We start from the raw sequence: 18,677 nt of genomic DNA, 5'->3' as shown, positions 1-18,677 counted from the left end.
CTCAAACTCACGACCCCCAGGATCAAGAGTCTCATGCTCGCCCCACCTCTGGATGGTTTTAGATGGAGGAGTGGTGTGCCTGGCTGCTCTGTGGAGGGGTGCTGGAGAGGGGTGCTGTGGCAGGAGGCAGGGGGACCCGTGGGAAGCTCTTTCAGGGTGTTGGTGGGAAATGATGGGCAGGGGCAGTATTTACCAACCATTTCTTTCATTATGACCCTGTAAGGAGCCATTTTAGACATGTTTTCCGATCCATCCTCCTGTGACTTTTTTTCTAAACAGAGGTGAAATTCACATGACCTAAAATTAACCATTTTAAAGCGCACAGCTCAGTGGCATTTCGTGCATTCACAGTATTGTGCAACCACCACTTTTCTGTAGTTCCAAAACATTTCCTTCACTCCCAAGTAAAATGCTGTTAATTAAGCAGGCACTCCCCCCACTCTCCGCTTGCTTGCCCCTGGAGACCACCGGTCTGCATTCTGTTTGTATGGATTTGCCTATTCTGCATACTTCATTTAAGTGAAATCATACAACCTGTGGCCTTTGTGTCTGGCTCCTTTCACTGAGTGTATGTTTCCAGGGGCCTCCCCATTGCAGCATGCATCTGAACCTCATTTCTTTTCATGGCTCAGTAACATGCTACTGCGGACACCCCAATTTGTCAGTACATCGGTGGACGTTCGGATTGTTTCCACCTTTGAAATGTTGTGAATAGTGCTGCTACGAACATTTGTATACCAGGATTTGAGTACTGCTTTCTGTTTGGGGGTATATATACCTAGGAGTGGATCCTTGTGAAATTTGATAATACTGTAGGTCTGTTTATGTACTGCCTGTGTCTGTTTTCTTTTCTTTTCTTTTTTTTTTTTTAAAGATTTTATTTATTTATTTGACAGAGACACAGCGAGAGAGAGAGGGAACACAAGCAGGGGGAATGGGAGAGGGAGAAGCAGACTCCCCGCGGAGCAGGGAGCCCGATGCGGGGCTCGATCCCAGGCCCCTGGGATCATGACCTGAGCCGAAGACAGACGTTTAACAACTGAGCCACCCAGGTGCCCCATGTGTCTGTTTTTTTTTTTTTTTTTAGATTTTTAAAAAATTTATTTATTCATGAGAGACAGAGAGAGAGAGAGAAGCAGAGGCAGAGGGAGAAGCAGGCTCCCCGCAGAGCAGGGAGCCCGATGCGGGACTCAATCCCAGGACCCTGGGATCATGACCCGAGCCGAAGGCAGACGCCTAACCGACTGAGCCACCCAGGCGTCCCATGTGTCTGTCTTATACATAAAAAGAGTAAGAGTGTTTAACCCCCCTTGAGCCACTTTCTGCCCTTTGAGGGGCATATTGTCCCATTGAGACTGTGTGCATTAGGTTGATAGCAGTGGGCGTGGAGACCAGCTGGGAGCGGGTGTTGTATTTTGGAAGTGGTATGAGGAGGCCTTGCTGAAGAGTGGGGGTAAGTTGAGGCAGGAGAGCAAGGGAGTAATTGAGGCAGTGCAGACATGTTTGGCCTTGAACATCTAGATGAGTGGTTGTAGCATTAACTCACATGGGGAGGTTGAGGCAGGTACACGGTGTTTCACAAATTGGGGAGGTGGGTGTATGATACTTGGGTGGGCAGGGGCCATCTCTTCCCCCCGAGGTGGGTGACCCCAGTGCTGTCCCTTTCCCAATTACATGAGGCATTTTCATTCCAGATGTCTGTGAGGGGGGCTCTGCTGGCTGGGGAGAGAGTGAACCAGACCCATCTCTACTGGCTCACCCTTATTTTCGCCATGTCCAAGTGCTGTATTTAATTAAAAAAAAAAGTTAGGACATATTTCTTAAACCTTCAATACTTAAGTTTTATTAACAAAGGAAACTTTATATGTCTGATATTAAAGACTTTTTGTTCCAGTTATGTTTTAACTACAGAATTTCAAATATAACAACTTTGCCTCTGTGCTTGCGGAATTCCCCTGCCGGACCACAAGTGGGGCAGGGCTCTGTTAGACCACCTGCTGGCTTCTCTTTCCTTACTTCCCGCCCCCCCCCGATTTCATTTCATTTATTTATTTATTTATTAAAGATTTTATTTATTCATGAGAGACAGAGAGAGAGAGAGAGAGAGAGGCAGAGGGAGAAGCAGCCTCCCAAGGAGCAGAGAGGCCGATGCGGGACTCGATCCCAGGACCCTGGGATCACGACCTGAGCCGAAGGCAGACACTTAACCATCTGAGCCACCCAGGTGCCCTGATTTGATTTTTTTAAAGTAATCTCTACATCCAGCATGGGGCTCGAACTCGTAACTCCAAGGTCAAGAGTTGGATGCTCTTGGGCACCTGGGTGGCTCAGTTGGTTAAGTGACTGCCTTCGGCTCAGGTCATGATCCTGGAGTCCCGGGATCGAGTCCCACATCGGGCTCCCTGCCTGCTCAGCAGGGAGTCTGCTTCTCCCTCTGACCCTCCTCCCTCTCGTGCTCTCTCTCATTCTCTCTCTCGCAAAAAAAAAAAAAAAAAAAAAAAGAAGAAGAAGAGTTGGATGCTCTTCCAACCGAGCCAGCCAGGCGCCCCCGCCTTCCTTCTTTGTTCACGGGAGCTGTTATTATTAAGTTGGGAACTGTAGGCTCTTCGTGGTTGAGTTCTGTGTGCAATCGCACGTTTGCATGTGTTGTTTTGGTTCACCCTTTCTGGTTAGGCTTTTTTGTTAAAGTGCCTTGCAGTTGCACGCAGTGCTTTGGCTAGTAGAGGACCCTTCCTGCTCTACGCGGTTGCTGGTTTGTGTAGGAGAATACAGTGTGAGAGGCCCTGGTCTTTCATTCTCCCAGAGAGGTTTCAGCCACTTCAAATCTCTTTTGGAAGGAAGTAGGTAGAATACAAGTGAATGAGTAATAAAGAAAATCCCAAGACTAAAGATTTTTTTTTTTTAAAGATTTTATTTATATGACAGAGAGAGACAGCGAGAGCAGGAATACAAGCAGGGGGAGTGGGAGAGGGAGAAGCAGGCTTCCCACTGAGCAGGGAGAACCCAATGCGGGGCTCGATCCCAGGACCCTGGGATCATGACCTGAGCCGAAGGCAGACACTTAACGACTGAGCCACCCAGGTGCCCAAGACTAAAGATTTTATTGCTCATATACTTACGTCTTTTGCAGTGCCTTTACCTTTGATACCTTTGATGCTCTCTCTCTCTTTTTTTTTTTTTTGGTGGGCCAGGTACTTTAGTTTTACTAGTTCTACTTGTTCTTATGGTACCAGGGGTTATAGTAACAGCGCTCGTAACAGCGACTGCCGCTCTCATTGGACAGAATGTTGTGTACCAGGTGTTGGGCCAGGCATTTGTCCATCCTTACAGCAAAATGAAGTTAATTTACTATTTAAAAAAAACTTAATTCTCAAAATAATTTCAAGTGTTGATTGAGCCTTTGCTAAGGACCACTTGACATGGATTAGCGCATCTCATCTCCACCTGCCCTCTTCATTTGCAAGACGAGGTAAAGGATGCCCAGCGACAAGCCCACTTCATCCCTTTGTGGATTTATGAACCTCAGCACTACTGACCTTTGAGACCAAAGATACTTATTTGTTTTGGGGGGCTGTGCTTTATAGGTTGTTGAGCAGCATCCCTGGTCTTCACCTATTAGACGCCAGTGACACCCTCCCCTCCCCCAGTGGTGACAGCCAAAAATGTCTGCAGACATTACCCAGTATGTCCTGGATGGCCAAATCACTCCTGGCCAAAAACTGCTGGTTTAGATGACTGAAACCAAAGCCCTCGAGGTTAATGGGGAAATAGAAAATACTACTACACTGATAGCAAATAATAATATAGTACTTAACTGATGCCAGGCACTGTTTAGATACTTATTTGATCATTACAACTTGATGAGGTAGGTACTTTTATCAGTCCCTTTGTATTATGTTATCACCGTCCCTCTTTGAGGCTAGCAGGAAAGGAGATTCACAGACCTCAGGTAGCTTGCCCAAGGACATCTAGCAAGTCAGCTGCAGAGCTGGACTTTAAACCCAGTGTCTGGCTCCCGATACGTGCTTGCAGCCCCCCCTTGTCTGTGCCTGGTCTTTACCCCTCTGTTACATTAAAGCTAGCGTTGGCAGGTCCTGGAACTAGAGCTGAGCAGGTATATGAATTTCACCCATTGGATCCTCACTTTGAGTATCCTCCCATTTGGCAGGTGAGCAAACTGAGGCAAGCATCCACCAAAGTGTCTGAGCACTTTTGAAGTCCCCAGGATGTTCCGATTTGTAACCCCTTTGCCATCAACAGCTTCTCTTAAGGACCAGATCATTGCAAAGTCCATGTTTCTTATGCGTCTGAAGAAGGCTGGCCATTTTGTTGTCTGGCATGAATTTAGTAACAGCACAGTCCCAATAATGGCAGGCTATTTATTATTATTTTTTTTTAAGATTTTATTTATTTGACAGCGAGAGGCACAGCGAGAGAGGGAACACAAGCAGGGGGAGTTGGAGAGGGAGAAGCAGGCTTCCCGCGGAGCAGGGAGCCTGATGTGGGGCTCGATCCCAGGACCCTGGGATAATGACCTGAGCCGAAGGCAGACGCTTAACGACTGAGCCACCCAGGCACCACAATGGCAGGCTATTTAGGCAAAGGGGCAGGATCTCCAGGAGGCATGGCCCATCTGAACACTCCCATTTTGTCACATGGTGTGGTTTCTGTCCTACCCCCAGCTCAGTGGATGAGGTTCAGGGGAGCAGTATATAGGTAGTTGTAAGGTATTTTTAAAAGACTTGGGCTTAGGTACGATTCCCTATTCTCCTATAAAAGTTTGGAACATAGTAAGGAGGGAGATAATTGACCAGTGACGCCCTCACTCCATCTGGTGCTGAATTTGGCTTCATTCAGCCTCACAGAACCTTTGAAACGGGAAGCCGGAGATCTCCCAAGGGGTCGACTCGGCCTCTGGCAGGTGCAGTGCCTGTGCAGGCCGGCTTCTGCATCTCCCACAAATGGACGGCATGCCATTTGTAAGCCTGGCTCCGGTCTCTGCATCTGGACTGTGGTAGGGGCTGGTTTAATCTCTATTTATTTTGAGATTTACACCCGTGAATGGGCCAAACCAATTTCAGTGGCAGCTTAGCCAATTTGTCTTAGAGCTTTGTGTTTAATATATGTGCTGCCGAAGCGAGCACTAGAGCTTTGTGTTTAATAGAATGACTGGGGAGGCCTTCTTCCTTCGAAGCTTTAACGGTTTAACATTTTGGGTAAATCCTGTGCTTGACATAAATGGCCAGCCCTTCCCGCTGCTCCCCATCTGTGGCGCTCTGGGGGGCCTTGTTGAAATCAAATACACTTTCTCTCCTCTCCCCCTAAAAAGTTTTATTTATTTATTTGTAAATTCATTTTTTAACAATGAACATACTTTTTCAGCTTCACCAGCCTCTGCAAAGACGGGACAAGCAGGGAGTTTATCCGGCAGCCCGAAAACTTTCTCTCCTCAAGCGTCAACACCCATCACGACGAAAACAGACAAAACGTCCACCACTGGAAGCATCCTGAATCTTAACTTGGGTCAGTGGGAATTTTTGGAAGTCTCTTTCTGCGGCAACTATGAATATTCTTGCAAGTTGTGATGTCCTCTTTTTTTTTTTTTTAAATATTTTATTTATTTATTTGAGACAGAGAGAATGAGAGAGAGCACATGAGAGGGGGGAGGGTCAGAGGGAGAAGCAGACTCCCTGCCGAGCAGGGAGCCCGATGCGGGACTCGATCCAGGGACTCCAGGATCATGACCTGAGCCGAAGGCAGTCGCTTAACCAACTGAGCCACCCAGGCGCCCCTGTGATGTCCTCTTTTGTGTGTGGTTCTTGAGCTCTGAACTCTTCTCTCTTTGCAAAATATTTAAAAGGTACACTGGACAAAGATGAAGAGAGATTGGTAAGAGGAGCAAGTAAGGGATTTCCTGGGGCTTGTTGACATGCAAAGTTGGTTCATCTTGAAGTACCTTAGGCTGGTGTTTACAACCATTTCTTGCCCTTGACCCCAGTAACCTGGTTCTTATATATGTGTATTATAGGTTTTTTGTTTGTTTGTTTTTTTTAAAGATTATTTGAGAGGGAGAGAGAGCACATGAGCTCGGGGAGGGGCAAAGGGAGAGAGAGAGAATCTCAAGCAGACTCCCCACAGAGCGTGGAGGCCGTCAAGGGGCTTGATCTTTTGACCCCAAGACCATGACCTGAGCTGAAATCAAGAGTCGGCCGCTTAACTGAGTCACTCAGGCATCCTATGTGTGTATATATGTTTAATGTTTTATATGGACACACACGTGATGTACATAAAGTTTTATGAATCAGTATTTACTTTATGTGCAATATATTTTGATATATTGTTTTCGTAATTCTCTTCTAATTTTTAAAAAAATGCTCGTCTTGGGCGCCTGGGTGGCTCAGTTGGTTAAGCGACTGCCTTCGGCTCGGGTCATGATCCTGGAGTCCCGGGATCGAGTCCCGCATCGGGCTCCCTGCTTGGCAGGGAGTCTGCTTCTCCCTCTGACCCTCCTCCCTCTCATGCTCTCTGTCTCTCATTCTCTCTCTCTCAAATAAATAAATAAAATCTTTAAAAAAAAAAAAAAAAAAAAATGCTCGTCTTTATCCCTGACTTAGTAGGTTGTTTTTTTCCCGCCATTGGAGTTCATTTGGTTTTTTAATTTTTAATTTATTTTTAAGAGATTTTATTTATTCAGAGAGAGAGAGTGTGTGCACAACTGGGGAGGAGGGGTAGAGGGAAAGGGAGAAGCAGACTCCCCGCTGAGCGGGGAGCCCGACGTGGGACTCAACCCAGGACCCTGAGATCATGACCTGAGCCGAAGGCAGATGCTTAACCGACTGAAACACCCAGGCGCCCCTCATTTGTTTTTTTTTTTTTTTAAAGCACTACCTTAGGCGAAAGTCTTCAGAAAAATTATCACAGGACATGGGAAATATCCATTTGTGAAGTTATTTTATTGATTCATTCCATCATGATCCTTGATTTTTATTGAGCGTCTATTACAATTTGTTTGCTCTTTCAGGCATGGGGCAGGGAGTGGTGAGCAAGGGCCCTGCTCTTATGCAGAGCTTGGTTCTAGAAAGTGAGAAACAAATAAGGTAAATAAACAAGACAGTTCACCCAGTGAGAGAAGGTAAAGTGTGCTAACATGATAAGGAGAGAGATACGCAGGATTGGGGTGGTTTGGAAGAGGCTGTGTTTAGGGAAGGCCTCTGTGAGGTAGTATTTAAACCTAGATTTGCCTGACAAGAAAAACCAGCCATCCCTGTATTGGGAGGAAAACGTTGTAGGAGGAACTAGAGATTTACAGGCCTTGGGGTAAGGGATGAACTCCCTGTGCTGTAGGAATGACAGGGAGGTCCAGGTGGCCTGTCCCAGTGGGTGAAGGGGAGAAGTTGAGGAGCTGAGGTCCATCAGCCCTGGGACCCGGTGCGGACCCTGGGGCGGACCGTGGGGTGCAGCTGTTGGAGCAATGGAGGGATGTGAACTGAGCATTTTAGAAGGACCACGCTGAGTGCCGTGTTGAAAATAGCCTGTCAGCTGTTCTTCCCCAGGGACAGTTCCCTCATTCCCCTCCAGGGGACACTTGGCAATGTCTGGAGACATTTTTGGTTGTCACAGCTGGGAAGGGAGGCTCGAGAACCCAGGGTTTTAGGAAGGGAGGGAGGGGCAGCTCCTTCTGTGGAGTGATGCTCACGTGTGAATTCACAGCCTCTGGAGGCCAGTACTCTCCAGGTTGATCTTGTCCTGCAGTGCCCTTTCAGATGGAGAGACGGAGGTCTGGAGGGGAGGCTGCAGGTGCCCAGGATCGCGGAGCCAGTAGGCCGCAGGGCTGGAGGAAGCCTGTGTCTCCACGGAGCCCAGAGCCTGGCTCGTCCTGGCTCCCTCCTTAGTGCAGCTTGGATGTGGTCCAGCAGGCAGAGTGGTAACTTTTGGGGCCCCAGTTCAGATTGGCTGGTGCGAATTGCTCACTTGCACAAAAGGGACCCATTTGCTCCCTTGGGGAACGTTCATTGATCTCAGCAGTGTGGTTTGCTTTCTCACACCCTCCCTCCACCTCCACACCCCAAAAAGGAACACTGTGCAGAGGCAGTTCTCATGGTCATGTTTCCTCTCTGCCAGTCATGTGTGGTAAGAATAGCTCCTTCCCTAAGCCAGGCGGTCTTGGACATCCTTGTGATGGCTGGGGGGTCTTTTGGTTTGGCTTACCCGTGGTGGCAGTGAAGGATTTCTTCCTGTTGTGTGGGACCCGAGGCTCTCCTGTGCAGAAGCGTCCCCCTCTCCAGCTTCTTCCGTTCTAGGACACAAGCCTTGTCAGTAGGAATGAAAGCATTGGCTTGGCATTTCAGTTACCTAACGGGAAAAGGATCAGAGAGGGACCAGTGAAAAGTGTCATGGCTGGGTAGAAGGATCAGACAGTGGAGGGAAGTTCTAAATAATCCTCAAGAGCTTATCTGGGGATGGGGCAGGTGCTTTATATGGGACTTCTTTTTTTTGTTTTTTCTTTTTAAGTAGTCTCCGCACCCAGCGTGGAGCCCAGTGGAGGGCTTGAACTCATGACCCTGAGATCAAGACCTGAGCTGAGATCAAGAGTCGGACACTTAACCGACTGAGCCACCCAGGCACCCCATGGGGCTTTTTTTTATGTCTGGCATCCATGTAACTACTTTGAGCAGACAGAAATGAGACTGCGCTGGGGATGCTGACAACATTATTATATCTAACAAAATGGTATTTTATTAAAAAAAAAAAAAACAACTGGAAAAGACAAAATCAGGTGGAAACCGGGAGTGATTGTTGGGGGGGGGCTGGGGGGGGGAGGGTTTGACTATAAACTACAAAGGGATTCTTTGGCCTTTGACATTGTTCTGCATTCTGTGTGTGGTGGTGGTTACACATATCTATAAGCAGGTGTTAAAACTCCTACAACTGTATTTCCCTCCAGATTTTACTCTGTAAATTAAAACTATTAAAAAAATACAACAACCTTCGAGGTGTAGATAACAGCCCCATTTCAATGAGGTAGAAGAAACTGGGGCAGGGGTGCCGGGGTGGCTCAGTCCTTAAGCATCTGCCTTCAGCTCAGGTCATGGTCCCAGGGTCCTGGGATCGAGCCCCGCATCGGGCTCCCTGCTCCGCGGGAAGCCTGCTTCTGCCTCTCCCATTCCCCCTGCTTGTGTTCCCTCTCTCGCTGTGTCTCTCTCTGTCAAATAACTAAAACCTTAAAAAAAAAAAGAAACTGCGGCACAGGGAAGCAGTTACCTGCCCAGCCAGGATCACCTGTGGTCTGCAGTCATGTTTGGCCTGTGGACTCCGGCCTGTCTTTCTTGTAGTTTATACTCTTAACCACGATATGTGAGCCGGCACGCTGCAAGATGGGGCCGTGTTTGGATGCTGGTGGGCTCTGGACACTGCCTCTCATGCCCTTGTCTAAGTCGGCCTAGCTGTAGGGGTCAGGCGGTAAGGTGATGATTTTGAACATGTGGTCCCATGGAGGACAGATTGCTTTTCTGAAGGATGAAGCTCCCCCAAGTTGAACCTGTGTTGTCAGACTCTGAACACAGAAATGCAGATTTTTATATGAACTCTCCTTGTTTTTAAAAGTCGGCAATCAGTTGCATTAAAAATGAAAACTCTTTTTTGGGCGAAACAAATAAATCCAACCCAAAATACAAAAACCCAGCCCAGTGGGTCATCTGTTGGATTTGTGATTCTTAGAATTAATTTTGGTGCATGACAAAGGGGAAGGCTTTCACAGAAACTGTTTCCTCCCTGCTTGCTAATGTACAGGCCCCTCATTTGCTGTCTCAGGCCTCCTGTCTGCTCTAAAACAAGGAGCCGAAGCCTGGTGGATGGTTACAGCCCCTTTCTGTGACTGTATGGAAAATAAGTCATGAATAAGAACGAGAGAAGGAAGGCCTGATTCTTTTCTTCTAGACTCCCGTTTGCTTCTCTGGGAATCTCGTCTCCTCTTAACACACAGGGTGTTTGCTTTGGGCTGAACAAACACAGCAGTTCAGTGATCCTCTTGGTGACACAAATGTGTCTGGATGCTCAGTCAGAGATGCTGACAGCAATGTGAAGTTGTCAGACCCAGAGTGTTGCTGCATGTTTATTCCTTAGCTGTCACTGATGGGAGGTCTCCTTTCTTTCTCTGGATAAAGTGATACCTTGAAGTCAGGCATCCTTTGAGAGCCTGGGTGCAACACTGGGGGCCCAGGCTTCCCACAGGTTGCCTTGATTTTTTTTCCCCCCAGTGGGTGAAGTGAGGAAGATCTCTGCTTGGCTTTGATTGATAAGAGATATTTGCCAGGGTCTCTGGTCTGGATGATATTGTTCCCTCGAAGGAGCCACCATTTTGTAGCTCCTGGAAGTCCATCCATTATAGTCACCCAGCAGCTTTTGAACAAAGGAAATCTATTTCTTTTGGTTTTTTTTTTCCCCTTGAGAGAGCGAGCTCGTGAGAGGGGGTAGTTTGGGGGGTGTGCAGAGGGAAAGCGAGAAGGAGAATCCCAAGCAGCCCAGAGCCTGATGCGGGGCTCGATATCATGACCCTGAGATCATGACCTGAGCCAAAATCAGGAGTGGGACAATTAACCGACTGAGCCACCCAGGCACTCCAAGAAATCTATTCTTTTTTTAATTGAAGACGTGCTTATATTTTCTTGAAAAAGTTTATTTTAACGAGTCATGAAGGCACACGGTAAGAGAAATTTCAAAGGACAGAAAGATGTTTAATGAAAAGCCAGCCTGTCCGTAATCTCTGATCACCTGCCCCTCCCAACAAGTGACCATGGTTACCTCTTTTTAGTTTCTTGGAGAGCTCTTCTATATATACACCAGGAGTTTTCAACCTGGGTGATTTTTGTTTGGCAGTCTCTGGAGATGTTGTTATTATTATTACTTTTAAAGATTTTATTTATTTATTTGACAGCGAGAGCGAGAGAGGGAACACAAGCAGGGGGAGCGGGAGAGGGAGAAGCAGGCCTCCTGCAGAGCAGGGAGCCCGATGCGGGGCTCAATCCCAGGACCCTGGACCCTCAGATGCTTAACAACTGAGCCACCCAGGCGCCCCTGGAGATGTTATTTTTAAGTAATCTCCACACCCAGTGTGGGGTGTGGAGATCAAGAGCGGCACGCTCCACTGACAGAGCCAGCCGGGCACGCCCCTAGTGACATTTTCATGGTCACACCTGGGATATGGGTGCCACTGGCACCTGGTGGGTAGAGGCCAGCAAGGCGCTGGCCATCCTACAATGCACAGGACAGCCCCAGCCTCCCACCTCCTTACCCGCCCCCCCAAAGACTTATCCAGCCCCAAATACCGATAGTGCCAACATTGAGAAACCCCAAGAACACATATATTCAGATCTGTGCTCCACTTCCTTCTTTTCTCCCCACACCAATGCTAACGTGTTCTTCCAATTGTTATTTTCGTTTTCATTAAACAGGTTAGCCAACCTTTTGTGCTTTTCCAGAACAGCACATAAAGGTCTGCGACGGTTTTATTGTAGCAGCCGTATTTTGTTGCACTTCAAGATGAAGTGTTGACTGATTTACCTGGGCACCTTCTGTATTGGCTCTAGGTTGTTTTGGTGTTGAAAACAGCTGCAATGAAGATCCTTTTGGCCTATGTGGGAGCATAGCTGTAGGATGAGTTCCTAGATGTAGAATCTCCGGTCAGAGGCCGTGTGCGGTTGACGTTTTGAGAGATATTGCCAAATCGCCCTCTAAAGGGATGCTTCTGATTTATGCTCCCTCCAGAAATGTAAGATCGTGTCTCTTTCTCTAGCGTTGGTATTTTTTTTCCTCCCTGGTTTCCATTTATAGCCTAAGCTGTCTTCATATCAGCAGAAAAGTTCAAAATGTTGGCAGCAAAGGTGGATTCTGAAGACATTCCCGATATAGAAGGGCAAGGGTAGAAGTAGTCCCGATAAGCCACTATTAGCTAAACGAGAAAGAAGCTCTTCTTTTCTCCCTGTGGAGGAGAGGGAAACTCAAAATGCAGCTGAAAATTAGAGAAAGTTAATTAGATTTGGCTAAACTCCTGAAGGTCTGCTCCCAGGGACCTGATCCCCGCCCCCTCCTGGCTTCCGGTGGTTTCTTGTTAGAATAAACATTAATGTAGGTTATTGACCAGAGAAACCTTAACTGTAAAATGAGGTGCTTTACGTTCTTTTCATTCCTCTTGATAATGAGTATTTCAGAGTTCAGCCTTTTTAGGCTACAGTTAAGAGATGGCATTTACTGTTAGACACATAGTTACGCACACACAGAGGAGTGTTCCGGCGAGGTGTCGGTCTCTCTTAATGAACCCTAGGTTTAGAAGGTTAACACAGATATACAAAGGTTAAGGCAAATCAGGAGGAGTTTTCTTTTTTTGTTTTTCTTAAAGATTTATTTATTTATCTTAGAGTGCGCATGAGCGGTGGGGAGGGGCAGAGGAAGGGGGAGAGAAGCAGACTCCTCGTTGAACATGGAGCCTGACTTGGGGCTCCATCTCACAACCCTGAGATCATGACCTGAGCCTTAACTGACTGAGCCATCCAGGCGCCCCAGGAGGAGTTTTTTTTACTCACATAGAAGATTGGACTAATTCAGGCATTCTCAGCCTTAGCTGCCAGTTAGAATCATCTTGGGTACTTTTTTAAAAATCTTACTATTTTTTTTTTAAGTAGGCTCCATGCCCAATGGGAGGCTTGAACTCATGACCCTGAGATCAGGAGTCACATGCTCAACCGACTGAGCCAGCCTGGCGGCCTTTCAGGGGTACTTTATTTATTTATTTATTTTTTCCAAAGATTTTATTTATTTATTTGACAGAGAGAGACACAGTGAGAGAGGGAACACAAGCAGGGGGAGTGGCAGAGGGAGAAGCAGGCTCCCCACGGAGCTGGGAGCCTGATGCGGGGCTCGATCCCAGGACCCCGAGATCATGACCTGAGCCAAAGGCAGCCACCCAACCAACTGAGCCACCCAGGCGCCCTGTCAGGGGTACTTTAAAGGGCCAGTGTCCAGACCTTCCCCTAGGCCATTTAATTCACATTCTCTGGGAGGGGGACCAAGGCATTGGGATTTTTTTTTTTTTTTTTTTAAACTCTATAGGCGATTTCATTGTGCAGCCCAGATTAGCAGTCGGTGCATTAGAAATGGGGATGGTAAATTTTATGGCCTTTGGACCAAATCTAGCCCCCCACCTCTTTTTGTAAATAAAGTTTTATTGGAACACAGTGTCATCAATTTGTTTACATATATATGGCCACTTTGGCAGCAGAGCCTATATGGCCTGCAGAGCCCAGTTTACTCTCTGGTGTTTTACAGAAAAAGTTTGTTGGCTCCTGGTAGAGTAGATGGTGTTTTGTTTTGTTTTTTTTTTTTTGGTAACTGCTGTGTGGAACATTATTGAGGACACCGATGGAAAGTGGTTTTGTGAGATACTTCTTTGACAACTTTATACTTGAAAGCCTGCCTTTTCCCTTAGGAATCCAGCCCGCTTTCTCATTTCTGAAAGCGGAAGTTATGAGACAGGCTTCATATCCTTCCCCCCTTTCCTGTCATGTCTGCAGCTTAACTGTTGAAACCTTAAGTCCTCCTCGTCCTGCTCTTGAATTGGAGGTTTCTTTTTTCTTTCGGTTTCCCTGGTCCTCTTCCTCCTCCTTTTTCACCTTGCTGTTTTTTTTTAAATATTTTTTTTTAAAGATTTTTATTTATTTATTTGACAGAGAGAGAGACAGCGAGAGAGGGAACACAAGCAGGGGGAGTGGGAGAGGGAGAAGCAGGCTTCCCGCCGAGCAGGGAGCCCGATGCGGGGCTCGATCCCAGGACCCTGGGATCATGACCTGAGCCAAAGGCAGACGCTTAACCGACTGAGCCACCCAGGCGCCCCTCACCTTGCTGTTTTATTACTGTTTCACTCTGTGTGTTCTCTTTGTAAGGTGCTTCTCGGGTGAATTTGCATGAAGATTCTTTCCCCCATTCCGAAGTGCTTGTGCCTTTACCCCATCCTCTCTGAGCATGTCCAGTCCTGTACACACATACGCACACGGATGCTCACGCACATGGACACACACACTCCCAGGTTGATAATGATTTTAGAGCCTTAGAGACCTTTCTCACAGGACAAGGATGGTATTTGCTTGCTGTAAGCAACTCACACCTGGAATCTCCCTGAGGGCTGCCCCCGCCCCGAGTATGTTTTTGGGAAAGGGCCCTTCCTAATCTTACCTTGGTGGGGACCTCATTATGGTGATAAATCATTGTGGAGCCGTTCATTGCTCTGGTTAGCTGCGAGTGGGCTGGGTGGGGCTCTTGGGTGGCTGCTTCCCTCCAGTCGCTTTAAAGGAACAAATCTCTAGGTATGCAGGGTAAGAGACTGCCCTGTTCCTGGGTGAAGGGGAAGGTGTGTGGGTCATGTTGGAAAATGGAAACAAGAAGAGAGTGAAGGTTTTGAGCAGCCCTCGTAGTCCAGCCCTCAGACTATACCCTGGCCTCTTGCACAGCCTGCTGGTTGGAGGTGGCACTTGGGGTGGGGTAGCAGGGAGGTGGAGGACATCTGAGAGTGAGCTCCCGGGTGAGGGCAGCAGGCTCAGAGGTGACTTCTCGTCTTTGTCCTTGATGGATGCCACACGCTTTCCAGTTGTTTTTCTGGGATCGGCCAGGGCAGGGCGTGTACCCCGCATTTTCTGCTTGGGGTCGGTTGGAGAGGGAGGGGGCACGCCAGAGGATGGCAGGCAGGGTGGCTGAAAGTGCTCCCTGCCTGTGAAGTCTCATTGCATTCTGGGACTGTGCAGACACCTTCATTTTGTCCCTTTCTTCTGTTTCGGGGGGTACTAGAGGAGGTGGGGAAGGAATTCAAGCAATGCAAGCTCACAGACCCTTGGAGTCTGATCTAGTTGGTCATATAAGGAGCCCATGGCCGAAGTGGGGAGGGTGGCCGGATCCCTGGCCCTGAATCCTCTGTCAGTTGCCTTTGCCTGGGACTAGGGTGAGGAGCTTGCACCGTATCTGAGCGAGAAGACACAGGTTGAATATCCAGGGCTAATCTGTTCACCTGTCTTCAGATGGATGCCTGGGCCAAAAGGAGGAGGTCTGCCTCTCTGGCATTCGCCGGCCTTTTCTGACTTGAGCTCCAGTCTCGGTCGACTAGGAACGAAAAGTGAAGTCTGTGGTAAATGAGGAATCGGGCCTCCAGTTATGTGTGTGTGCTCCGGGGTGGGCTTGTGGGGGGGGAGGCGCTCAGGGTCTCTTGGGTACAAGCCCTCTCTGATCTCAGCCTGGGTTAAAAAGCACACTCTGGCCAGGCTCGGTGTGACTTTATCTGCTGATACTGAGATTGAATATATTACTGTAACCTTAGGCTTTCGAGCTCCCTAATGACGCGGAGTTCCACAGACAACCATCTGGCTGGATTGTGCATTTTAAATATTGAAAGCCACCCAGGCGACTGTTCAGCAGACTGGGTAAATCTGCCAAATGTGTTCGCGGGCTATTATCTCCAAATCAGCGTCGTCGAGCAGATGATGTTGTTGGGACAAACAGTAAAAAGGTTTGAGGTTTCTCTCCCCGCCGTGTTCTAGAGCGCGTGTTTGCGAGAAGGAAGCTAAGCGGTGAGTGTTGCCTGTTCCTCCGGCCAGCGCCTGCTTGACGAGGGGTGACCGTGTCTTCCAGATCGGAGCAAGGCCGAGATGGACCTGAAGGAGCTGAGCGAGTCGGTCCAGCAGCAGACGGCGCCTGTTCCTCTCATCTCACCTAAGCGGCAGATCCGCAGCAGGTTCCAGCTAAATCTCGACAAGACCATAGAGAGTTGCAAAGCACAATTAGGTATGTCCTTTGGTTTGCTCGCCCAAGCACTGTCACCACCATCACCGTTAACTCTTTGTAGGGTCACAGCCCGAATGAAGCCAGAGTTGGACCTTAGCTGCTGTTAGCAGCTGCTTGACCTTGGCCTTGTGTGTGCTACTAAAGTATAGCTCCACTCAGGGCAGAATGTTTCAGATTTGCTAGTTAGTGGTTCAGAAGAGTTCTTTGTGGGGTTTTTTGTTTGTTTGTTTAAGATTATTTATTTGAGGGAGAGAAATCACAAGTGTGGGCGAGGGGCAGAGGGCGAGGGAGAAGCCGACTCCCCGCTGAGCAGGGAGCCCGATGCGGGGCTTGATCCCTGGACCCTGAGATCATGACCTGAGCCAAAGGCAGATGCTTAACCAACTGAGCCACCCATGCGCCCCTAGAAGGGTTCTTTGAATTCCACCCAGCTTATTCTCTGGTTGTGGCAGCCTGCAGACTTGAGGTGCAGGTGGTAGGGGATTTTGAAAGTGGAAGGATCCTCCTGAGTTTGCCCCTGTGCTCCCTGTCCGTGCACGTCAGGTTCCTACTGTCAGGATCAAGTGTGTTCCACACATGTCCAACACAAACTCTTCTGCTGCGGCCTGAGCCCTTCCCACCTGGCACACGTGTCCTGCTTCTATACCTGTTGCCTCCCTTCCTCTTCCCTGTGCTGCCTGCCTTCACACTGCCTACCTAAATCCTTTCCCTAAGGCTGAGCTCTGGCATCACCTCCTCCAGGAAGTCTCTTCTGATTGCCCTCCCCTCCCCATCTGCCACCTCCTGTGGCACTTTACTGCTTGGAAGCATCTGCAGTCTCTGTGTTGGGAGAGGGGTTCCCTCTGGACTGGAAGCTAGACTGGAAGCTCCTAGAGGACAGGGAGGTTGCCTTATAAGCATTTATGTTCTCCACGGTACTTGGTCTTGTGTACATAGTAGATGCTCTGGAATATTTGTTGACGAAGTAAACAAAGCCAGGAGGGTATTTGCAGAGAAGTAGGGGATGGCTGGCCTCAGGAGAGAGAGCCACACCAGGGTGAGGTTTACAGTGTCTGGGTTCCCTGGGCCTTGGGATGAGTAAGCTGTAGTCAGGAGTCATCCAGAAGGGCCAGAGGAGGACATTCCTTGTTGGATTTTCTGTTTGGTTAGGACTTTGAATGGCATGGCTGAAATTTTGCAGGCCATTTAAATAAGCACCTTGGGTCCTTCCGTGCAGCTGGTCTAACTCCTCGATTTATTATTAATGTTAATAAGAATTTTAATATTTCTGTTTACCGACTGTTTCCTGCATACCTTGCACTGTACTGTGCACGGTGCATAGATTGTCCTGGGAGGTTGATACCATTATCAGTCCCATTTTGCAGATGAAGAAACTGAGGCTTAGAGAGAGCTAGGTCACTAGTTCAGTGTCACACAGTGAATAAAAGTGCAAGAGCAAGATTTGAATTCATGGCCTTTGGGCTCTGGTATCCAAGCCTTTCTTATCACAAATGTGGTCACGTTTGTACTTGTGTCTGATTGTTAACTACAGTAGCATAAGCCTTAGGGACCCAGAAGTTATACCAGATCTGAGTTTCTGTATTTTGGCTTCTCCTGGTTTGGATTGAGCCCTGGGTGGAGGCATATAATTCTATAATGATTTTGCTGGGCTGCTCATGGTTTTTGTCTGTTTGTAGGTTTCCTTTCAGTGTGTCTGGGTCAGGACAGTGACCTCATTCATAGTGGCCATGGCTCTAGAATGAAGAAGTACAGATTGGGTTTTTCTCATTTCAGCATTTTAGGGTATAGTATTGTTTACCTGCGGCCAGATGCCACTCATTATTGGGAGCAGGACACATAAATGGGTTAAATGGAATATGCTTTTGCCCATTTGTATGTGTGTGTGTGTGTGTGTGTGTGTGAGAGAGAGAGCGTGAGAAACACCTGCTACGTTGTCATTCTGTCTGGCTTTGGATAGAGATGTGGAGATGCGTGACTTTGCTCTTGACTCCGCTGTCCGTGGAAGAACAGGGCGGACAAGATGGCAGCTCGCCTCTGCATCAGCTCAGGGAGCAGGAGGGAGGGCTGGGCGCTGGGGTCAGCTGGAGAGATGGCGTGTCCCTGAGGGAAGCAGCCAGTGGCTTCGTGGCTCCAGCCAGCCATTGCCTTGTAGGCCTGTGACCCAGAGTGGCCAGATCCTCTGGTCTTTCCACACAAGCCTGCTGTCTTGATTTCTGGGTGAAATTTCCTGACTTGTGAATTGGGCAATATGGTCGTTCTAAGTGAAAAACAAACAAACAACAAAATACCTGCTGGGCCAAGCTCTTGCTTCCTACATAACATTTGTGTGCTGGCCAGATGTGGCTTGTGGGCTGTGAGTTGGCAGTCTTTGCTTTAAGGCTTTGGTTTATTTCTTGGAGGCCTGGACACAAAGGGAAAAGGACTTGAATGCTTTGGGAATTCGCAGGAACAGTGCTGGTGGTCCATCAGGAGCCCAATGTTCTGGCCTTCCCTCTGTCTTGGTTTTCTTTATGTCCTAGGATAAAGTGATTTCTCTGGGCCTCTATTTTCTGATCTGTAAAATGGATCCGTTTTAACAGCTCATCTCTGTTGTTCCCTTCAATCCCTCCCATTCTCTACATCCCAGTTAGTTATCAGTGATGCAAAGATGTAGCTCCGGATAAATTTAAAATTTACGTTGTCTGGTCCCTTGTCATCTTTGAATGTCAGTAACTGAAACCCTCTGCAAACCCAAGTTCCATTTGTCAGCTGCAGCTAGCTCACTGGTAACCCCACCAGGCCAGTGTGATGAGATTTGAAATGGTTTTTTTTTTTTTAATTCCAGCATTTGGCGTGGAAAATGTTTGCGTTGTAGGTCC

At 48.0% G+C, this 18,677-nt stretch overlaps 1 protein-coding gene across 8 annotated transcripts in view; it reads left to right on the top strand.

The window, feature by feature from the left end:
• Positions 1–18,677, top strand: part of ZMYND8 (zinc finger MYND-type containing 8) — a 124,819-nt gene that overhangs the window by 77,084 nt on the left and 29,058 nt on the right. For 6 of the 8 annotated variants that reach the window (XM_021688887.2, XM_044918955.1, XM_044918952.1 and 3 more), the window contains exons 12-13: positions 5,383–5,523; positions 15,667–15,819. In XM_021688887.2, the coding sequence (XP_021544562.1) occupies positions 5,383–5,523; positions 15,667–15,819 (294 nt within the window). The remainder of the gene's footprint in view (positions 1–5,382; positions 5,524–15,666; positions 15,820–18,677) is intronic. The other 2 variants (XM_044918954.1, XM_044918953.1) reach the window with 1 other exon arrangement.

This window comes from Neomonachus schauinslandi, chromosome 10, assembly GCF_002201575.2.
Source record: "Neomonachus schauinslandi chromosome 10, ASM220157v2, whole genome shotgun sequence".
Taxonomy (NCBI): domain Eukaryota; kingdom Metazoa; phylum Chordata; class Mammalia; order Carnivora; family Phocidae; genus Neomonachus; species Neomonachus schauinslandi.
Note: the sequence above shows the minus strand (reverse complement) of the source record. Positions and strands in the feature narration are given on the sequence as shown.